The 24,301-nt window shown below is 40.8% G+C and overlaps 1 protein-coding gene across 1 annotated transcript in view; it reads right to left on the bottom strand.

Annotated features, from left to right (window-relative positions):
• Positions 1-24,301, bottom strand: part of FER1L6 (fer-1 like family member 6) — a 207,983-nt gene that overhangs the window by 127,649 nt on the left and 56,033 nt on the right. Inside the window, exons 8-13 of the mRNA XM_063669062.1 lie at positions 21,284-21,362; positions 19,483-19,639; positions 18,705-18,891; positions 17,186-17,378; positions 13,981-14,327; positions 8,614-8,722 (exon numbers count right to left, since the gene is read on the bottom strand). Of these exons, the coding sequence (XP_063525132.1) occupies positions 8,614-8,722; positions 13,981-14,327; positions 17,186-17,378; positions 18,705-18,891; positions 19,483-19,639; positions 21,284-21,362 (1,072 nt within the window). The remainder of the gene's footprint in view (positions 1-8,613; positions 8,723-13,980; positions 14,328-17,185; positions 17,379-18,704; positions 18,892-19,482; positions 19,640-21,283; positions 21,363-24,301) is intronic.

The raw sequence follows: 24,301 nt of genomic DNA, 5'->3' as shown, positions 1-24,301 counted from the left end.
TCCCAGAACTTTCTGCTGGTGGGAAGTTTCTTTTAACAGAGGCACAGCTGCAGTGCTGGGCTCAGCAGGGAATGTCTGTAACTCTACCCCAAAACAGTCAGGCAGCCCTGGTGCTCATTCAGGGTCTTGGAGAAGGGGATTTCTTTTCCCCCTTGTCCACCACTGCAGACACAGATTCAGCTTCTCTCACAGGAGCTCTGGATGGGTGTACCTATTGACAGACTTTCTGGGTGTCTGCATCTTCACAGGATAACCGCCCTCAAGGTTCAGGCTTGCACGAGGGGTAGATTCATAATCTCTAACTACTTGGAACATCAACATTCCTGCAGATGAAAAGAGATGCCTATCTGATCTGAATAGCTGAAACACTGGTTTAGGAGTGTGACTGGGAGGTGGATCGTTTTCCTGCTTGCCTGGCATGGAAGCTGAGGTGGCTTCCATTTTTCCCCCTAATAAGTCCTCAGTTCATTACACTGAGAGCTCCCCTAGCCACCTCTGTGAAGGTTGGGACCTCTGCCAACCATTGGGTATTGCATTTACCCACCTGTTTTAGCCACAACTGGTTACTATTCGTGGACACCTCTCCTACTGGCCTGAACCTGAACTCTTCAACCCAGTACATAAAATACTGGGAAAAAAAGTTAATTTAAAAATGCACACCACAGAGGAATGAGATAGACTTCAACAGACCTCTGCCATTTCAGCCCCGTAGGAAACAGTGAACTTGCTTACACACCGAGCACATGGCTACTACAACCAGCATCTGAGAAAACCGTAATACAAAGACTGTCTGTAACCGAGGAACTCATACAGAGTCTTCACCATTAAAGCCACCAGAGCTGACTTAGGCTACAAGAAACAATTATTATTAAAGTGTAATTCTTAGGGGGTAAAAAAAAAATTTAAAGAAACACAGTCAAATCAAAATTAAATCCCAGAATAATTAGAGGAAATAGTTTACCCAAATGAGAAGGAACCAGAAAAATAATTCTGGCGATACGACAAGAGAAGGTTCTATAACACCCCCAAAAGATCGTACTAGCTCTCCAGCAATGGATCCAAACCAAGATGAAACTTTGAAATACTAGATAAAGAATTCAAAAGATTGATCAAGCTAGTCAAGGAAATATAAAAGAAAGGTGAAAAACAACATAAAGAAATTTTAAAAACAATTTAGAATATGAATGAAAATTGTTCTAAGGAGATGGATAAAGAAAAACCAATCAACTTCTGGAAATGAAGGACACGTTAAGGGAATTACAAAATACAGTGGAAAGTTTCAACAGTAGACTAGACCAAGTAGAAGAAAACATTTCAGAGCTCAAAGACAAGGCTTTCAAATTAACCCAATCAGACAAAAACAAAAAAGAATTGAAGGAAATGAACAAAGTCTCCAAGAAATATAGGATTATGGTGAAACCTAAAAATAATTGGTGTTCCTGAGAGAGAAGAGAAAGCAAAAAGTTTGAAAAACTTATTTGAAAAATAATTGAGGAAAATTTCACTGGCCTTGTTAGAGATTTAGATATCCAAATACAAGAAGCTCAAAGAACTCCTGGGAGATTCATTGTGAAAAGGACATCACCAAGGGATATAATCATCAAGCAAAATATACATTCTTCTTATCAACACAGGGAACATTCTCCAAGATAGACGATATGATAGGACACAAAACAAATCTCAAACTTTTTAAAAATTGAAATCATATCAAGTATCTTCTCAGACCACAGAATAAAACTAGATATCAATTCCAAAAGGAATCCTCAAAACTAAAAATACATGGAAATTAGTCTGCTCCTGAATGATTTTTGGTTTAACAATGAAATCAAGATGGAAATTTAAAAATTATTTGAAATAAATGATAATAGCGGCACAACTTATCAAAATTTCTGGGATACAGCAGAAGCAGTGCTAAGAGGAAGCACTAAATGCCTACATCAAAAAGTCTGATAGATCACAAATTGACAACCCAATGTCGCACCTCAAGGAACTAGAAAAATAGGAAAAAAACAAAACTCGAAGAGCTAGCAGAAGAAAAGAAATAACAAAGATCAAAGCAAAACTAAATGAAATTGAAACCAAAAATATACGAGATCAATGAAACAAAAAATTGGTTCTTTAAAAAGATAAGCCAAATCAATAGACCATTATCTATGTTAACCAAGAAAAGAAGATGGAAGATGCAAATAATCTCAATTAAAAATTAAAATGGAGACATTACCACTGATACAACAAAAATACAAAAGATCATTCAAGACTACTATGAACACTTCTATGCAAACAAACTAGAACATCTAGAGGAAATGGATAAATTCCTAGAAACATACAACATTCCTAGATTAAGAAAGGAAGAAATAGAAACCCTGAAGAGACCAATAACAAGCAGTGAGATTGAGTCAGCAATATAAAAAAAATTGCCAACAACAAAAAAATCCTAGGGCCAGATGGATTCACAGCTGAATTCTACCAGACATTCATAAAAGAGTTAGTACCAATTCTACTGAAACTATTCCAAAAGATTGAGAAAGAGGGAATTCTTTCTAACTCATTTTATGAAGCCAATATCACCCTGATTCCAAAACCAGGAAAGGACATAACAAAAAGAGAAAACTACAGACCAATATCCCTGATAAACACAGATGCAAAAATCTTCAACAAAACACTAGCAAACCAAATCCAACAGCACATCAAAAAGAAAATACACCACGATCAAGTGCGTTACATTCCAGAGATGCAGGGATGGTTTAACATATGAAAGTCAATATAAGTGATACATCACATAAACAGAATTAAAAACCATATGATCATCTCAAAAGATGCAGCAAAAGCATTCAATAAAATACAGCATCATTTTATTATTTAAAAAAACCCTCAAAAAAGTAGGCATGGAAGGGACATACCTCAAAATAATAAAAGCCCTATATGAAAAACCCTCAGCCAACATTATATTGAATGGGGAAAAGTTGAAAGCATTTCCCCTAAGAACTGGAACAAGACAAGGATGCCCACTTTCACCACTTCTATGCAACTTAATACTGGAAGTCCTAACCAGAGCAATCAGGCAAGAGAAAGAAATAAAGGGCATTCAAATTGGAAAAGAAGAAGTCAAACTATTGCAGTTTGCTAATGATATGATGATATACCTAGAAAACCCCAAAGACTCCTAGACTTGATAAACAAATTCATCAAAGTCTCAGGTTACAAAATCAAAGTACACACATCAGTAGCACTGCTAAATACCAACAACTTCCAAGTTGAGAATCAAATCAAGAACTCAATCCCTTTTACAATAGCTGCAAAAAAGAAAAAAAAAGCTAGGAATATACTTAACCAAGGAGGTGAAATATCTCTGCAAGGAGAACTACAAAACACTGCTGAAAGAAATCACAGATAACACAAACAGAAACACATCCCATGCTCATGGATTAGAAAAATCAGTGTTGTGAAAATGACCATACTTCTCAAAGCAATCTACAAATTCAATGCAGTTCTTATCAAAATACCAACATCATTTTTCACAGAATTAGAAACAATCCTAAAATTCATATAAAACCAAAAAAGAGCACAAATAGCCAAAGCAATCCTAAGCAAAAAGAACAAATCTGGAAGCATCACATTACCTGACTTCAAGTTATACTGCAAAGATATAGTTATTAAAACAGCATGGTATTGGTATAAAAGCAGATACATAGATCAGTGGAACAGAATAGAGAACCCAGAAATAAAGCCAATACTTACAACCAACTGAATTTTGACAAAGCATACAAAAACATAATTTGGAGAAAGAACACCCTATTTAACAAATGGTGCTAGGAAAACTGGATAGCCACATGTAGAAGAATAAAACTGGATTTGTATCATATATAAAAATCAACTCAAGATGGATCAAGGACTTAAATCTAAGACCAGAAACCACAAAAATCCTAGAAGAAAACATAGAAAAATCTATTCAGGACACAGTCCTAAGAAAAAAATTTATAACTAAGACCCCAAAAGCAAACACAACAAAAACAAACATAAATAAGTGGGACCTAATTAAACTAAAAAGCTTCCACACAGCGAAAGAAATAATAGGAGTAAACCGACAACCCATAGAATGGGAGAAAACCTTTGCAAACTATGCATCCAACAAAGGACTAATATCCAGAATACCAGGAACTCAAACAAATCAGCAAGAAGAAAGCAAATCTCATCAAAAAGTTGGCAAATGACATACATAGACATTTCTCAAAAGAAGATATACAAATAGTCAATAAACATACGAAAAAATGCTCAACATCACTAATGATTAGGGAAATGCAAATTAAAACCACAATGAGATACCATCCTACCCCAGCCAGAAGGGCCATTATTAAAAAGTCAAAAAACAACAGATGTTGGTGTGAATGTGGTGAAAAGGGAATGCTTACAGACTGCTGGTGGGAATGTAAATCAGTACAATCTCTATGGAAAACCATATGGTGATTTCTTTTTATTTTATTTAATTAATTAATTTATTTTTTTATTTTTATTATTTTTATTTTTTTGAGGCAGAGTCTCACAGGCTGGAGTGCAGTGGCGCTATCTCGGCTCACTGTAAGCTCCGCCTCCTGGGTTCACACCATTCTTCTGCCTCAGCCTCCCGAGTAGCTGGGACTACAGGCACCCACCACCATGCCCAGCTAATTTTTTGTATTTGTAGTAGAGACAGGGTTTCACCATGTTAGCTAGGATGCTCTCGATCTCCTGACCTCGTGATCTGCCCACCTTGGCCTCCCAAAGTGATGGGATTACAGGCATGAGCCACCACGCCCAGCCGGTAATTTCTTAAAGAACTAAAAGTAGATCTACCGTTCAATCCAGCAATCCTACTACTGGTTATCTACCCAAAGGAAAAAAAGGTCATTATATCATAAAGACCCCTGCATGTTTATGTTTGTTGCAGCACAATTCACAATTGCAAAGATATGGAACTAACCTTAATGCCCATTGACTAATGAGTAGATAAAGAAAATGTGGTATATAAACACCATGGAATACTACTTAGCCACAAAAAAGAATAAAATAATGTCTTTTGCAGCAACTTGGATGGAGCTGGAGGTCATTATTCTAAGTGAAGTAACTCAGGAATGGAAAACCAAATACCATATGTTCTCACTTATAAGCAGGAGTTAAGCTATGGGTATGAAAAGTCATACAGAGTGGTATAATGGACTTTGGAGACTCAGAAGGAAGAGGGTACGAGAGGACAAATGATAAAAAACTATATACTGGGTACAATGTACACTACTTGGGTGACAGGTGCAGAAAAATCCTAGACTTCACCATGGACTTCACCATGGATGAATACAATTCATCCATGTTACCAAAAACTGTATTACAAAAGCTACTGATATTTTAAAAATATTTTTAAAAAAGAATTCCAATACAAAAAAAATGGAAAAGGAGGGAATACTTCCAAACTCATTCTACAAGGCCAGTATTGCCCTGAAACCAAAACCACACAAAGACACAAAAAAGAAAATTACAGGCCAATATCCCTGATCAACACTGATGCAAAAATCTTCAACAAAATACTAACAAACCAAATTCGACAACACATTAAAAACATCATTCATCATGACCAAGTGGGATTTATACCAAGGATGCAAAGATAGTTCCATGTACATAAATCAATACGATACATCACATCAACAGAATGGACAAAAACCATATGATCATTCCAATTTATGTTGAAAAAGCATTTGATAAAATTTAACATCCCTTCGTGATTAAAAAACTCTCAAAACACTGAGTACAGAAGGAACATACCTCAATACAATGAAAGCAATATATGACAGACCCACAGCTAGTTTCACACCAAATGGAAAAAAACTGAAAGCCTTTGCTTTAAGATCTGGAACAAGAAAAAGATGCCCACTTTCATCCCTGTTACTCAACAAAATACTGGGAGTCCTAGAGACAGAAATCCGATAAGAGAAAGAAATAAAGGGCATCCAAATAGGAAATGAAGTAGTCAAATAATCCTTGTTTGCAGATGATATGATCTTATATTTGGAAAAACCTAAATATTCCACCAAAAACCTGTTAGAACTGATAAACAAATTCAGTAAAGTTGCAGGATGCAAAATCGACATTTAAAAATTAGTAGCATTTCTATATGCCAACAGTGAACAAAGTGAAAAGGAAATCAAGAAAGTCATCCCATTTACAATAGCCGCAAATAAAATAAAATACCTAGGAATAAACTTAATCAAAGAAGTGAAAGATCTCCACAACGAAAACTATAAAACACTGGTGAAAGAAATTGAAGAAGACACAGAAAAATAGAGACATATTCCATGTTCATGGATTGGAAGAATCAGTATTGTTAAAACATCCACACTACCCAAAGCAATCCACAGATTCAATGCAATCTCTATCAAAATACCAATGACATTCTTCATAGAAATAGAAAAAAATCCTAAAATTTACATGGAACCACAAGAGACACAGAATAGCCAAAGCTATTCTAAGCAAAAAGAACAAAACTGGAGGAATCGTATTACCTGATTTCAAATTATGTTACAGAGCTATAGTAACCACAACAGTGTGGTACTGGCATAACAACAGACACATGGACAATGGAACAGAATAGAAAACCCAGAAATAAATTCATCTATAGTGAACTCTTTTTTTTTTTTTTTTTTTTTTTTTTGAGATGTGCTGTCTGGTTTTTTTGAGTTGCGCTCTGTCGCCCAGGCTGGAGTGCAGTGGCGCAATCTCAGCTCACTGCAACCTCCGCCTCCCGGGTGGAAGTGATTCTCTTGCCTTAGCCTCCTGAGTAGCTGGGATTACAGGCACACACCACCACGCCCGGCTAATTTTTGTATTTTTAGTAGAGACGGGGTTTCACCATGGTCTCGAACTCCTGACCTCGTGATCCGCCTGCCTCAGCTTCCCAAAGTGCTGGGATTACAGCCGTGAGCCACTGCACCTGGCCAGTGAACTCATTTTTTACAAGAGTATCAAGAACATATGTTGGGAAAAGGACAGTCTCTTCAATAAATGGTGCTGGGAAAACTGGATAGCCATATAAAGGAGAATGAAACTAGACCCCTATGTCCCACCATATACAAAAACCAAATCAAAATGGATTAAAGACTTAAATCTAAGTCCTCAAACTATAAGCTATACAAGAAAACATTGGGAAAACTCTCCAGGGCATTGATCTGGGCAAAGATTTATTGAGTAATACACCACAAGCATATGTAACCAAAACAAAAATGGACAAATGGGATCACATTGAGTTAAAAAGCTGATGGACATCAAAGGAAACAATTCATAAAGTGAGGAGACAATCCACAGAACAGGAGAAAATATCTGCATCCTATCTATCTGACAAGGGATTAATAACCTGAAGATATAAGGAGCTCTAACAACTCTATAGGAAAAAAAAATTCAATAATCTGATTTTAAAATAGGTGAAAGATCTGAATAGCCCTTTCTCAAAAAAAGACATACAAATGGCAAACAAGCATATGAAAAGGCACTTAGCATCATTAACCATCAGAGAAACATAAATCAAACTTCAATGATATATCATTTCACCCCAGTTAAAATGGCTTGTCTCCAAATAACAGGCTAATAACAAATGTTGGTGAGGATGTGGAGAAAAGCGAACCCTCATACACTGTTGATGGGAATGCAAATTAGTACAACCACTATGGAGAACAGTTTGACGGTTCCTCAGAAAACTAAAAATAGAACTACCATATGAGTGAGCAATCCCACTGTTGGGTGTATATCCAAAAGAAAGGAAGTCAGTATATCGAAGAGATGTCTGCATTCCTATGTCTGTTACAGCACTATTTACAATAGCTAAGATTTGGAAGCAACCTAAATGTCCATCAACTGAGGAATGGATAAAGAAAATGTGATACATAAACACAATGGAGTACTACTCATCCATGAAAAAGAATGAGAACCTGTCATTTGCAGCAACATGGATGGAACTGGAGGTTATCATGTCAAGTGAAACAAGCCAGGCACAGAAAGACAAACTTCACATGTTCTCACTTATCTGGAGAAGCTAAAAATTAAAACAATTAAACTCATTGAGATAGAGAGTGAAATGATGGTTACCAAAGGCAGGGAAGGGTGGCGGGAGGCAGGGGAGAAGTGCAGATGGTTAATGGGTACAAAAATATAGTTCAATAGAATGAATAAGATCTAGTATGTGATAGCACAACAGGGTGAGTACAGTCAACAACAACTTATTGTACATTTTTAAGTAACTAAAAGAGTGTAATATGGATTGTTGGTAACCAAAGAAAGGATAAATGATTGAGGGATAGATCCCCTATATACCCCAGTGGGATTTTTACATATTGTATACCTATGTCAAAATCACATGTACCCCATAAATATATACACCTACTACGTACCCACAAAACTTCAAATTTAAATTTAAAAGAAAATAAATCTATCCCTTATATATTGACAATAGCGTAGACAAGGAATTGTTCATCTCATTCTGAGATGCAAACTTCCACCAGAGTGCTATTATCTTCATGTAAGGCACTAACTCATTTATTCAAGAAATCAATACTAAATCCATGCTATGTGCCTGGCACTGTGCTTATCTGTACTTACCAATAGAAACTTCAAAGCTGATGGGTTTATCTCCAATCTTCCGGTCAATCATGGTAGCTTCAAAAAATGCTCCAAAGAGTAAAAATTCCTCATTTTTTTCTGGTACAATCTACAGAAACAAAACAAAATTATTAGGCAGAACTGGCTTTTTCTCTCATTAGGAAGCTGACTTTGTGATGCTGGCCTCATCCTGCATAATTTATAAACATTTGGGTCTCTGTTTCAGCCTGAAATGGCACAGCGTTTCCCCCCAAATAAGACATGTACGAATCAGGATCTGCAAACTGCAGATCCAAATTTAGTCATTCGTCTAGAATGATGCAGTCTCAAACTTCTGAGCTTCTACCTTAAAACAAAACTCCTTTTATTTTAACAAATAAACTTGGTGTGCATATCTTCCTAGGATGCTGCTGGTGAAACACGGGTTTGGAATTACCTTCTGGAGATTGGGGCTTCAGAAAACAGAAAATCAAAGACAAGAAACAGAACTACAGTATAAAATCCTTAGATTTGAGCACAACTTTATGGCTTACACAGGGTAGTCAGATACATTATGTTATTTGTTCCTCCTTGCAAGCTTAAGAGGTCAAAATTTGGATCATTCCCATTTAACAGATAAGGAAACTGAGGGAACTAAAGCTTGAGACTGTCAAGTAACTTTCCCAAGTATACTCACCACAGACCCAGTGCTCTTTGAACTTGAACATATATTCACCCAATGCATTAACGCTGACCAGAATCAAACTTTACTTCCCCAAATAAGCAAGCCCAGATAAAAAGAAACAGCAGATTAGTCACATGTACAAGCATTGGCCAATCATGTGTATCCAGGGTGGGCTACATGCACTGTGGTTGCTGCTGTGAAGGGTACACAGGTCTCAGAATCACAGGTGCCTTCATATTAAAAAGGACCTTCGAGTTCATCTACTCCAACCTCCACCTTTTACCTGAATAAACTAATGCTCAGAGATACTAAGCACTTCCCAAGGTCACACCCAGCAAATTAAAGTCAGCCAAGACTCAAGGCCTGGTTTCCAACAAGGCTGCCTTCTCAAGGAGCCCACAGTCTGGAAGACTAGACTATAAAGTCATAAGACAGGAGTCATCACAAGGGAATACACAATTATTTGCAAATGACTCTAATTGACAAGGAAAAGGCTGATGCTTCAGGGAACAGATGTTGCTGGACCCACTGACACAGCATTACATTTCTGAGCTAAGAGGCTGAGTCAACTGGACCCATACATTCTGTGCTTCCTGGTTTTGCAATTGGATTGATTGAACTCTCCAGAAACGGCCATAAGGACAGTCTAAGGAAATAAAGCAATTGTGGCCCCAGAGATCAAGAGCTCCATTGAATTGAGAGTCCTAGACAGGCGCCTCACAGAGCCAAAGGGTTTCCATATCATTAGGTGAAGGATACTCCCTTCTTTCATACAGAAGCTACTGTGGTGCCAGTCTTCCTAGGAAAGGTTCCTAGTGACCAGAAAATTTCGAACAGGGTGAAGCTCAGTGCTGGATCTTAGTCACCGAGGATACCCTCCTCCTACCACTCTATCCACTGACTATTAACTAGCCTCCTATCTCACCTCCCTGAGGCTGAGTTTACTCTCTAGGAGGAGGTTAAAAACCACGGAGAGAAGCTGGGTGTGGTGGCCTGTAGTGTCAGCTACTGGGAAGGCTGTGGTGGGAAGATCGTTTGAGCCCATGAGTTTGAGACCAGCCTGGGTAACATAGCAAGACTCTGTCGCTAAAAATAAAAACCACAAAACAAGGAATTACTAAGAGACCCGGAGGGAATGTAGGCCATGTAGCCCAGAGAAGAATTTCAGGATCCAGAGCCAGACAAACAAACCCTTCCTCAAATCTCAACCCTTCCATTCTCAGGCTGATTGACTTTAAGCAAATCATGTGTATTCTCTGAGTGTCACGTTCCTCACCTGTGAAATAACCACCATCATTGGGCTTTCAGGGAGGAGAAGGGGCAGAAATGATATCATTCATGTTGAGCACATATTAAAAATCCTATACATATCACCATAAATGGCAGTCAAAATAAGTATTTCAGCAGGGCAGAATTGATGTCTTAATTCCACCCATCCTACAAGGTTTAACTCAAATGTCTTTCCATTCTGGAAGCACATCTTTGCTCCTCAAGCTGGTAAAATGATGATAGGTAACGTTTACTCACCTCTTACTATGTGTCAGATATGGTATTAAGAATTTTGCCTACATTATATCCTGTAATTCTCACAACTACACCAGGAAAGAGGCATTTCTACTTTACTCACAGACGATGACACTACAGTCCAGTGAGATTAAATCTCTGCCCAAAATTATTAAGCATAACTAAGATTTATTGAGCACTATGTATGAGGCTCTGTTCTGAGCATATTTGCATATATTCATTTATCAAATCCTTAATAAGAGGCTGAGAAGCAAGAGGTTATTCTTGGAAATAAGCATACGGAGGTTAAGTCACTTACTCAGGTTCAAATGCAGGCAATGTTTCTCCAGAGGCCAAGCGGTAACCACTGCACCATACTGCCACAATTTACATCCAGCTATCTTACTTGGGGGCTTGACATTTTAATGATTATACTTCACTCACTCCAGGAAATAACAGCACTTTATCTGTACCTGCTTAAAGCACTTACCACTTTCTACTTCCTGTTACATTTGTATTTCATACCTTTCCTTCTATATCATAAACTCCATGGAGTTAGGCTCTATTTTTATTCTTACCGATATCGAGGACGACATTTAAATAAGAAGCTAGTCAGCGTGTTCACAGAATTTAAAAAATGAACCCATTTTTAGATTGGCTATGATCTGTGACAATCCGGCACAGGGAGATAAGCTTTGAGGGGCGATGGGGGTGAGATGACAAAGCCAGCATCATGGGATCTCTCAACTGTCCAGATGGGCAATGAAGGTACAGCTGCAGCTGGGGAGAGGGGAGATTGGAGTTTGAGAACCAGTTGAAAAAGAAGATGCTGCAAGAAAGGGCATCATCATGTTGATGAGGGTGAGCCATGAGCTGTTCAGGTGTGAGGAAGGTTGAAGCCCAGTGTGGTGGCTTTAAAATATATCCACAAATTCTTTGCTAATCTTCCCCTCAAAAAGTGAAACCTAATTCTCCTCCCTTTGAGGACAGGCTGGACTAAATGATTCATTTCTAACAAACAGAACATAGCAGATATGTCAATGTGTGACTTCTGTGGCCAGATCATGAAAGACAGTTTCAGCCTTGCTCCCTCTTGGATCTGGGGAAGGCCAGCTGCCATGTCACAGGATCCTCAAGCAGTCTGTAGGAGGATCCGCAGAATGAGGATGAGGCTTCCTGCCAAGAGCCAACAAAGAATCAGTCTCCTGCCATGTGAGGAGCCATCTTCAAAGTGGGTTCTCCAGCCACAGTCAAACCTTCAGATCATGACAGCCCCTGCCCTCACATTGATGGAAACTTCATGAGATCCTGAGGCAGAACCAATGAGCTATGCTGTTCGCAAATTCCTCATCTACAGAGAAAATAAATATCTGTGGTTTTAAGCTGCCAAGTTTTGAGATATGTTATCATTCAGCCATAGATAACTAATAAACCCAGCAAGGTAACTGGCCACCAACAAGAAGCCAAGATGAAAGGGGCGGGGGGGGAAATAAGGGTTTAAATAGTGTCTGAATTTTACCTCTCTCTTACCTACTACATAACAGCCAAGATACACCCCCCCACAGCCTGTAGACAAATGTACTTTCTACCCCACATAAGTTCCCAACTTCCTTTGCTTTCTGATGGAGTCTACTTCAAGTGTCTTCATCAAAATATCTTAAAGATATTTCGACTTGGATTAAGAAAATATTTTTCTAGCCTCTCTCTACTTGGCAATCCTTGTTTAGAAAAGAATAGACAGCTTCAACCCACAGCAGGAAAAACGACTACAGGGATAGATGGAGATATCAGCTTAGGTAGCTACTAAGCCACCCACAACTTCTGGTGAAATTCAAAGTTAAGTCTCCAAAGTTGGCATGTATTCTCAAGAAACAGCCCTAAACACAATCCCATATAGATAATATAAGTTCTAACCACAAGAAACTAGCGCACACATTTTCAGATAATATTTCCCAATACAGTATGTGAGCTCAGCGGAGAGAACTGGGGAGGTCCACTAAATTTCCAAAGTCACAAACAGATTGGAAAGCTCTGAATAGCTGCTTCCTGGTGGTGGGAGAAAACCATAGCGACACTGACGACAACAACAACAACAAATGCATTGCCTACTTCCTATGTATGTGCTAAGAACTCTGCTAACCATTTTACATGCGTTTCCTCATTTAACCCCCAAAGATGCCTATGGCAGGGTAACTATTAACTATCTCATTTTGTTGATGGGTAAACTAAAACACAGAAAGGTGTTAATATCGGAGCCATAACTACAACCCATCCCAAGATTTCCAGCCCTATGCTCCAACCACTCCCCTACACAGTTTCTTAAGATTTATTAGATCCCAGCAACCAAAACAAATGCCTCTTCCAAGGCTAAGGTGACCTGCTGCTATACCCCTTTGGACTCTCCAGTCTCTCCTAGAAATGAACAGCTCTGGGATTTTGAGCATCACCTCCCTTCCCTACCCGAAATTATTGCCTAGTTGACCAAGCACACTTCCAGAGGCAGAATTAGCCAAGCTGGGAGCTGGAATCTACCTACCTCCCCTACTGACAAAACATGCAGCTCTTTCATTTGCTTAACTGCAAGTTACCATTGATAAACTAAACAGTAGAGAGAATATTCACCATTTGTATTCCTCTTGGAGTCTCAGATCTCTTTCCCATAAGACAGAACCGAGCTGGGAAAGTGCTAACATGCTTCATGGTGAGTAATAAGCATTCCCTAAAGTTGTGATTTCCCGCACAGGTTTGGGGTAGGGGAGTAGGTTTCTCAATTTCTTATATCCCAGCTTGTCACCTACTCTTCCTCCTCTTCATTCCTCATCCAAAATTATCTCCCATCCGGAGCTTACTCTAAGCTAACACAACTAAATAAAATTAGGCCACAGATAGAGTTTAATCAATCCCGTACCACCCACTCCCACCAACTCCTCCGGAGCACTTTTATTTCTCTTTACTTGGGTTACCATGGGAATTATATTTGGGGGAGTGGGGGATTCAAAGGAATTTATCATAGGCAGATGGCTGTGAAGTGTGCAAGAGGGGGCAGAGGATCAGCCTCAGAACACAGGGCTGGGCCAACACAAATTTTTCAGGGGGAATAAGACATATTCTGACAACACCTTCAGAAACCTGTGACAGGGGCAGTCACTGCTCTGGTTCACCTCACAGGTAAAGTACCAAAAAGCAGCGCCCAGACCTACCTCCGGGGGGACATCGAAGGATTCCACCTCCACCTCAGTTGAGTTAGTTTTGTTTGAAGCCTGTTGGGATTTTCCATCTTCAGTTTTGTCAGCCTTCTCTTTACCTTTGGAAGATCTGGAGTCTTTGTCCTTGGAAGGTAACTTGAGCTCCTTCAGGGCCTTGGAAAATTTAGATTCCTGTGCCCCTCCTGAGAGGATTTCCACAGCAATTTCTACCAAGATTCTGCCCCTGAATGACACACCTTCCCCAAAGCCTTCGTTCATTTCCTGGTAGTCATCCATCAGACTGTGGTTCCTGGGCGAGCCATACAGGTTAATCCAGGCAGGCCCAAAGGTGGGCAGAAAGCCTAGAGAGACCCCAGGTTTTACTTATCTCATTATGTTTTTGCTTCATAAAAGTTGCACACATTCATTTCAAAATGTAGAATATACAAGAAAGACAAAAGAAAATATTGACAGGATATCCTATCACCAAAAGACAACTACAATTGCCATCTTGCTGTATTTCCTTCTAGTCTTTTTTGCATTCATGTTTACACTTGTTCACAGTTGTACTAATACCATAAATGCCAATCTGCATTCTCTTCTGTTCACTTATTCATCAAATGTTTATTGATTTCCCCCATGTTCTCCAGTAGGCTCTATGTTTAGTGCCAGGTACCATGCTAGATACTAAACAGAACCTGCTGGAGAACAAAGCAGGTGTAAACATTAAACAAATAAATATTTACAGTGCAAACACTATGGAGGAAATACACTTTGTGTTGCATGAAAAAGTAACAGGCTGATATAACATAGAGGGGAGTTAGGCAGGCGGAGAAGAGATAGAGTGTGTGTTCTGGCTAGAGGGAGGAGCATGTGCCAGTTAGAAAGGAGCTTGGAGCTAGAGATGAACTCTGTGGGAGAGTTTGAAGAGGCAGGTGGGTCTTGGGGCCTTGATAAAAATTTTGGCCTTTATCCTAAAAACTACAGAAATGTTTTAAAGGAATTTAAGCAAAGATGTGACATAATCATATGTCTTAAGATCACTATGGCTGTTACATGAAGGGTTAGAAGGCTAACTGGTTCAAGGACCGCTTCATCATCAAAACTGAAGACCAGCATCTTGAACTAGGGTGAAGGTAGTGGAGACTGACATAGGTAAATGTTTCAAGATACGTTCTGAACATAGAATTTAAAAGACCTGGTGATTTGAACTTACTGCTGATGTAAGTATTTTCCCTTCTTAATACATAGCATCTGAGAAAATGCAGTATCTATGGGAACATCTCTATGGCAACATCTCGATGACAGGCAGTACAGCCTGGTGGCTCTGAGGCCTGAGTTCAAATCTCAACTCTGTCATGTTCAAGCTGTGTGACACTGGGCAGTTTTTAAACTTCCCCGTGTTTCAGTTTCCTCACCTCTAAAAGGGAGATGTTAATAGTACCTGTCTCATCTTTAATTTTGAGCCCCAGCTAATCCACTGAGCTAGCCAGGCAGAGGTCAGGTAAAAGAATTTCTGCTCAGTATATGACATTTTATTTCTCAAAATTAAAAGAAACTATCAATTGAGTGCTTCATGTAGGCCCTTAGGAAGTGCTAAGAATATAGGCTGTTATTATGAAAAAGCAAATATATCATAATCTGCTTAACAATCCCCCAGTGTTGACAATTAGATGTTTCCATATATGGAAACTATTATCAATAGTTTTATGCCTACATATTTCCTATCCCCTACTCCCATAGACTGGATTCTAGCCCTCCCTTGAGCAGACTTAAATATAAGAATATCGTATTGAAAAGGATAGAAAGATTTTATGGTCCTGATGTCTATATTTTAAATCACTGACATATATCTTCCTGAATGCCATCAAGATGTTCCTAAAAGGTTGTAAATAAAACATGTTTACATCTAGCTGAGAACTGTATACATGGGCCGAGGGTGCTTTCTGCATATAGCAATCTTGTGGCAAACACTTCCATAATGTAAAGATTTAGACAAAGGTATTTATTTACTGAGGCCTCTCTATGGTATCTGTTAGGGACATAAAAATGTGTAAATCTTGTTTACTGCTCTTGACATGCCTTTAGTCTAATCAAGTAAAAAATTAAAATAATTACATTAACCATATACAGATGATATGTGATATATTTGTGTATATATTTGTACATAGATGTATATGTATGTGTGATTATATGTAGATACACATGCATGTGCATGTATGTATACAAAAAATATGTCAATTAGTATAAATTTGTGGCACAGAGAAAGATTGCCTGGAAATTTAAAGAAAGGAAGGTTTGTTGGGCTTTTCAGAGAATTATCTACTAATTTGGGTTTTGCAAATAAAGAGCCATATACTGAGTGGAAATCCTTTTACCTGACCTCCGCCTGGCTGCCTCAGTGGATTAGCTGAGCTAATCCACCAGCTCTCAGCTCCCACCCTGACTCACAGTGTGCACAGTCAGTGCACCTCGCTGCTATTCCTGTGCTCTCAGGCTCCCATCAATGGGTTGAAGACACAATTTTTGTTGGTAGCATTTATCTTATGGGCCATACTAAAATATGTAGTAGGCCATATTTGGCCCATAGACCTTAGTTTACCAATCTCTGATTTACTCTAAATGTCTCATTTTTCAATTATGGGAAGACTGACTTCCTCAAGGACACATAGCAGTGTTTGTGGAAGACCTGGGACCCGGAGCAAATCTCCTGGCTCCCAGAGCCTGGCTTCATCCATTGCCCTGAACCAACTCAAACCACAGACGCCACAGTAGCATGGAAAGTGCCTAATACATGGAAGGTGCTCTAACCCAGGGGTCCCTGACACCCCAGAGCCATGGACCAGTACCCATCCTGTTAGGAACTGGGCCGCAAGAGATGAGCGGCAGGCAAGTGAGTATTACCACCTAGCTCCATCTGTCCGATTAGCGGTGGCAATAGATTCTCAGAGGAGTACAAACCATACTGTGAACTGCACATATGAGGGACCTAGGTTGCATGCTCCTTATGAGGAGGCTCCTAATGCCCGATGATCTGAAGTGGAACAGTTTCACCCCAAAACCATCCCCCTACCCATTCATGGAAAAATAGTCTTCCATAAAACTGGTCTCTGGTGCCAAAAAGGCTGGGGACCGCTGCTCTAGCCCACCCCTTTTAAAGATGAGGGCTCTAAAGCAAGCATTTTGAGACATTTTTCAAATCAGATGGGTGGGACTTTACCTTTGTCTCCATCCTGTTCATTGGAGATTTTCTTCAGGTCAATGAAATGGGTTGCCAGTGCTACGTCATTCATGCTGCCTTCATCCCACACCTGGATTTTCACCCTCCGACACAAGGGAGGGAACATTTCCTTGAAGATCACCTGTTCATGCCACACAGGATCAGCACAGTTCTTCTGCACTGTGGTTCGCCCCTAAAAACACAGCCAGGAGGACATGAGTCATGGAAGGGAGTGACTGACTACAGAAAACTCTTCAAGCCAGCTGGAAGTAGAAAGCGAGTTTTCAAAGATAATGAACCTGCTTCTGACATCCACGAAAATCAGTTACACTCAGCAAACGTGACTGATGACCTGCTCTATGCTGGACACTGTGCCAGGTATCTGGGACAAAGTCACGTCACAGCCCTGCCCTCAGGAAGTTCTGATCAGCATATTGGGGAATGGGAGTTCTGTGCATCTCCAGGAATACAGTGGATGTAGTTAGACCATGAGCTCATATTTTGTAGAAGTATGACCTTGTGTGAATCACTCTTCCAGTCTGGACCTCAATTTCCTTGTCATAAAGTGGAGGTGATGTCTTATATGATCTCCAAGTTCAGCCCAAGTCAAAAATACTTCAGTGTTCACCCCTGCCAAGGGAACACAATCAGGGTAGGTCTGTATTTTAATGGCAGAGATAACATGTGTGGGAGTTGAAGCTTCAAAATCCAGCCAACCAGGGTTAATCTCTGACCATGTACACAAGCCCTGACACTTCCAATGGCTCCTGAGCAGGGAAAAGCGATGTCCAGGCTTACATAAGACAAGGACTACCTGAGGAGATTGTGGAACAGGTCAGGAGGTGGATGGAAATTCTAAGACAAGGACTACCTGGGGAGATTGTGGAACAGGTCAGGAAGTGGGTGGAAATTCTACCAGACGTGGGGACTGAATAAACAGCTCAGAGAAGTAGCCAGGGGTGAGGAAGGATGCCTGTCTGCCTGTATCCTAAACCACAATCCACCCATAGCTCCTTTCCATTTTCTCCAGTGAAGAGTGAGTGGGTAACCCTCCCCTATTTTCCTGCCAATTCCAGTTGCCTTTTCTTTTCTTTTTTTAAAGACAGAGTCTTGCTCTGTCACCCAGGCTGGAGCACAGTGGTACAATCTCTGCTCACTGCAACCTCCGCCTCTCAAGTTCAAGCAATTCTTATGCCTTAGCCACCCAGTAGCTGGGATTACAGGGGTGCGCCACCATGCCCAGCTAATTTTTTGTGTGTTTTTAGTTGAGACAGGGTTTCACCATGTTGGCCAGGCTGGTCTTGAGCTCCTGGCCTTAAGTGATTCACCGCCTCAGCCTGCCAAGGTGCTGGGATAACAGGTGTGAGCCACCTCGCCTGGCCCCATTGCCTTTTTGTAACAAGCTTTTGCTTTCAAGGCACTTCCTAATTTTTATTAATTTGATTTGATTAAACATATCTTGGATAGAGAGCAGGGCCCTGGCCTAGGCCAGGCAGTGTTAGTGACAATGTTTCCTCACCATCTGCCCAGCAAAGGAGACCTCCACAAAGGGATCCACCAGGTCCTTAGTGTCACCCACAAATGCCTTGGTGACGTTCGCCATGATGCTTGAATTCATTTTGGGCAACCCTTCTGCTTTGTAGAGTCTCACATAGAATCTGGCCCAGGGTCTCTCTGATGGAAACCCATCGGGGATCAAAAGGTTCCTTAGAGGGAGACAAAAACAAATGAAAAAGCTCTCTCAATTGAAGAAGCAGAGAGAAAAGACAGGAGCAATTTGGAGGCAGAAAGATAGATCCCAATATAAGACAAATCTGAAAAGAGTAAGATTCATTGCTGAAATGAGTTTTCTTTATAGTGTAAATGACAGAGAATGGTATGAATAGAGTGAATGCAAACTCATTCAGGTCCTAGGATAGGATAAATACTGTCTCCCACTCTGAACCTTAAAAGAGGTGCATTTAAGTCTTCCCACATCACAAACCAGTGATTGAAATTATAATTCCTTCAAAGAAAACTCAGCTACATTCAGAAAAATTGGATAAGCTTAGGAATAGCTTATCTGTTATGGGTTATTATAGGAAGACAGACAGTTCTTGTCCTAGAACCTGACCTCCCGAAGGAGAGTCATACCTTAATAGGACACATCTTGGTGTCTGATAGAGCAGAATGCCAGGTGGCCAAGCTGAGAACAAGCACAGTTCTCATGTACCCATAAGAAAAGGGGTGAGGGAGGGGAAAGAGATTAAAATTGGACATATCATTTCTATGCACAGCCCAGGATGGACCTGTCTTACTTTTCTATTTGCTCCTCAGTGTCAGAAGTTTTAGGGCTGGTCTTCAAGACGTCGCCTTTTCCCATCACACTGATGTCACATTTCAGGTATCCCTTGGTGCCAGTCCTGATGTCACCAGGGTCTGTGAGCAGGGCCCACTTGTTGCAGAACTGATGACCTGTGAAAGCACCCTGACAGCTCACATCCTTCACAGATGGGCCCAGCAGCTCCACCCCTTTCTCTCTCACGCGCCAAGGCCTCCCAGGCTCTCCTCCCTCTGTTGCTCTGGGTGGTAAATCATCTGTTATTTCCAAACCTCATGCAGCTTCCCTCTTCCTTTCCCTCCTCTCCCTTTGCTTCCTACCAGTTCTCCATCTTTTCCCCCAATTTACCATAGATTATTGGGAAGCTATTGACATAGTAGAAATCACTAAGACAAGGTTCCATCTTTGATGGAATAGGGGGACATTAATGAAGTGTAGAAGTCACATACGTATTATTTACCCACAGGACGTAAATGTGGCTCCTAGGTCTTTTTGTTTGGCCTCACTGTGAGTCAAAACTTCCAAGATGGCTTACATAATCTAGACTTCTGGCTTTTCTCTAAAAATGGTAAGTTCTGGCAATACTGGCTTCACATTTCTGTTTTGTTTTTTGTTTTTTTTTTTGTTTTGAGACAGAGTCTCGCTGTGATGCCCAGGCTGGAGAGCAATGGTAATGCCCAGGCTGGAGAGCAATGGCATGATCTTGGCTCACTGCAACCTCTGCCTCCCTTGTTCAAGCCATTCTCCTGCCTCAGCCTTCCAAGTAGCTGGGACTACAGGTGCACACCATCATGCCCAGCTAATTTTTGTATTTTTAGTAGAGATGGGGTTTCACCATATTGGCCAGGCTGGTCTTGAAGTCCTGACCTCAAGTCATCGACCCGCCTCGACCTCCCAAAGTGCCAGGATTACAAGTGTGAGCCACTGCGCCCAGCCACTGGCTTCACATTTCTACATGACAGTAAATACCAAAGGCGCTAAGTAGCCACTGCCCTTGTATATGGAGCACAAGCCTTCCTGTCTCCTTTCTCAGATTCCACTGTTCCTTTATGCCTCACACTCAGGCTGCTGCACGCAGCTATGCTCCCTCTCTGGCCCCCGCAGTCACAGGAGTTGGAATCCCTGTTGAAGATAGGGGGCCTTTCATAAAAAGATCTGTGCTGGCTCTTTTACTTATTTGCTCTTGACCTTGAACAAATTATGTTGCTTCTCTGAGTTTCCCTTTCCTACAAATCAGGGATAATAACAAGTACAGCAAATCCTTTGTATAAGGATACAAAATGCTGTAGTCATTTTTATGAGTGAGACTCTTTACTAAGCATTTTGTGTATATTAACTTACTCAATCCTCCAACAAACCTATGAAGGAAGTAGTAAGTTATTCTCATTTCTACAGATGAGGAAACCGAGGCCCAGAGAAGTTAAGTCATTTGCCCAAGGTTGCACAGCTAGGAAATAGAGTGGGATTTGAACACAGGCAATCTGACTCCAGAGTCTGTATTCTTAGCTCCTATATTCCATTGCCTCTCCTGTCCATATCTCGATTGGACAGAATTTGTGTGAGAAAAAAAACTCCCCAGAAGTAGACATATAAAATAATTTTATCATTAGACTGTAAAACATTTGAGGGCAAGAGTTATGTCTCATTCAACTTTCTATAACTGGTGCTCAGTGTTATTGAATGAATGGTCACACAGGTGAGTGAATGAATGGGATGACCTCCAGGTGCTATAAACCAAAGACAAGTGAGAGACAGATGGGGAGGTGATGTTTTCTTACCAGGTTGGTTGTACACGGTCCCCAGGTCTACTCTGAAAGAGCCAATCAGTACACTTCCTATCAGCTTGTGGTGAAAGACCTGAGGAGAGATAGAGCAGGGAGTATGGCAGATTTACCTTGAGGATAAGAGGACTTGACCCTTGTCTAGCTTTGACCCGCTCTGGAGCACAGTGGAGTTTGGCCATCAAACCACAAGGCTATAAAGGACCTCCAGAAGCCTCTCACCTTCACCTCGTGCTTTTAGCAGGATTTTAGCTAATCTTCCATAGAAGGATGCCTGACAACTCTCAGTGCCTGCAAGCTTCCTTTAACCAAAATAAACCTGAGTACAGCTCACCCTTCAACACCCATCTCTTCCTGCTGAAACTTTCCCTAACTTTCAATACCTAGAACATATGTCACTTCCGCCATGCAGTCCCCCCAAACTGAAAGTGCTCTTCTCCCCTAAACTCCTGCAACTTTGCTCACAAGTTTCTCAGAGAACTCATCGCATATTGCCTTGAATCATTTTGGGTATGTACAACGGTGAGAACAAAGGAGGTGATCACCCTCAATATTCCATCTGATCAGGGCCAGCGGAAGGCCTGGCTTGGTTACAGCAGCCCATTTTCATGCTAATGCTCTCAAGATGAGCAAGTTCTAAAGGAAGGTGCAGAGCTGGTGCCAGGTTGAAAAGCCACAACATATGAGAAACTGCTGAAGAACCAGGAGAAAAGTTCAATCTTTCACCCATAAAAGAGAAAACTGGCAGGTGTGGAGAAAGGGCAATGGCAACTGAAGTGTCTTTAAATCATGTAAATGCTGTCATGCAGAAGAGAGAGTAAGTTCCCCTCTACGGTTCCCTAATAACAGGATGAGAGATTTCCGCTCAATATAAGAACAATGTTTATAACTGTCAGAACTTCCCAGCAATGGAATGAGCTTTCCTAGAGGTAGCGACCTTCCTATCACTGCAAATAATCAAGTTATGCCCCCAAGAACTCCATGTAGTAAAGGAAGAGGAGAAGGATTCTTGCACCAGTTGGAAGTTATACAAGATGTCCTCTGAGCTTCCTTCTGACTATAAAATCCTAGAAGTTCCTTAAGTCAAGGATAGTTTCCTCCTGTCATCCACCCATCACATGGCCTTGTTCACAATAGATATTCAATAAACATTCAGTGAATTAATGAATGACTAATTGAATGACAGATGAACGGAAGGCTTTTGCAGCTTCTAAACAGCTCCTTTTTGCAAAGCAAAAGAAATTCAGTTGACTTCAAGAAATGACAGCCCTCCTTTCTCTTTCCACTCTCTTTCCCTAACCTAAACTTTCCATGGGTGTCAGAGACCCAAGGTGAAGTACAGGCAGCCTGGCTCAAGTAGAGGAGCTACAGAAGGATGCTCACATAATGTTCACTCCAAAACCCACCATGCTTGCAGTTGCTCATGTGTTTTTCCAAAGGCCTGAGAAAGAACACAAGCCAGTTTCAAGTTTTCTTCTCAGGTTGAGAGTCCCTGTGGGCAAGATGAAATGCAAGAGCCCCAAACAAATCTTTAAATAACACAGGATGCCTCTTAAAGTCATCCATCCAGTGGTTGAGTACCAGGCAATCCTGGTGTGGTCAAGTGTTAAATCACCAGGATTCTGGGGACATCTCACACACAGAGTACTGGGAGCCCTGCATGCCTTGGCCACTGAGAAGGGAAGACTGTCTTTGGCACACCCCGGGTGTGTTACAGGCTGGCTGTTCCAATAGCATCTGCTTACAGCACTCCCCCACTTCTTATCCCATGTCCTATATATTCTGGGCATACTGACTTTCAGTTCATGGACTAACAGAAAAGTTGTGTTAAACATTCCCCTCTCAAGGGAAGATTTTATTTTAAAATCTTTTGTCTCTAAGAGTCTTTTAGGGACACTAAAGTCTTCTCTTCTTTGAAGTTAGAGAAACAGAGATAGGCAATAGTAGCTTTGATCCTCTGTCTAGAAGTCCATATGTCCCACAAACAGTCCTGACCCTGGTCTATGGCACAATATAAAAATCTAGTGATTAACTGTTCATCAGACAGTCCTTAGAAGCCTCCTATGGAGCTGATTCCATAAACAGATGGTTGCCTGAGCAATGGAACAAAGTCCTGGGCATTGTCCCAGGTCCTGAAATATCACCTGCACCACTTGTCATCATGCCTGAAATTCAAACCTTAAGATTGTTTGGCTCTGGGTGACTTCTCATTCTTCAAGAGTCAGGTTCTTCAAGTCTCCTGGGAAGGGTAATGTCATAATTCCACTATTAGCTAGGCCATAATGCAGGACTTTGCTGACAGTCAGCTGTGGTTAAAGGGAACATATTTTATATATCTGTTTAGATATTATATTGAGTCAGTGATAAAGACAGGGAAGAAAATCTTCAAAACAAGTTTTGTCATCCTCACAATTCTAATTAGAGCTGACTGTTGAAGAAATCATTCTCTTATTCTCCAGACTTCCTACACTGACACATGAAGTAGGAACTGTGTCCTCTTAGAACTGTTTGGAAGAGAGAAACTTACTCTCCAGCCATCCTTCACCACCTTGGGAGAAGCCATGGTGATCTCTCAGACTGGTAAGGTAGATGCAGTATGTCATCCATTGGTCTCTGTCCCTTTGCTGAATGGTGCAAAGTTTGTAACAATCCCATTTGGCCTGACTTCTCTCTCATTTGGATCAGTCTGGCTTCAACATGGGCACTTCCCCTTCACATTCCTGTCCTCCATGTGGTGGGCAAAGTTGGACTGGGCCCTTAGAGCAGGAAGCTCTGTATCTGCACTTCCCCTGGCAGGGCTGAGGAAGAGTCTATGCAGCAGACTCAATTTCCCAAGGGCAGGTCCTGAGGTCTACACTCAGAGGCAACTTTTGAAAATCCCAATGGTCACCACTTAGTCCAAATCACATCCTCTGATCCAGCATTAACCATTGATGAGACTGATACTTTTTCCTGGTTCTTGTCCCTATTTCTTTATTCATTACCCAACTAGGAGGAGGAGGAGATGTGATTAAT

The sequence above is a fragment of the Pongo pygmaeus genome, chromosome 7, assembly GCF_028885625.2.
Source record: "Pongo pygmaeus isolate AG05252 chromosome 7, NHGRI_mPonPyg2-v2.0_pri, whole genome shotgun sequence".
NCBI classification, from domain to species: Eukaryota; Metazoa; Chordata; class Mammalia; order Primates; family Hominidae; genus Pongo; species Pongo pygmaeus.
Note: the sequence above shows the minus strand (reverse complement) of the source record. Positions and strands in the feature narration are given on the sequence as shown.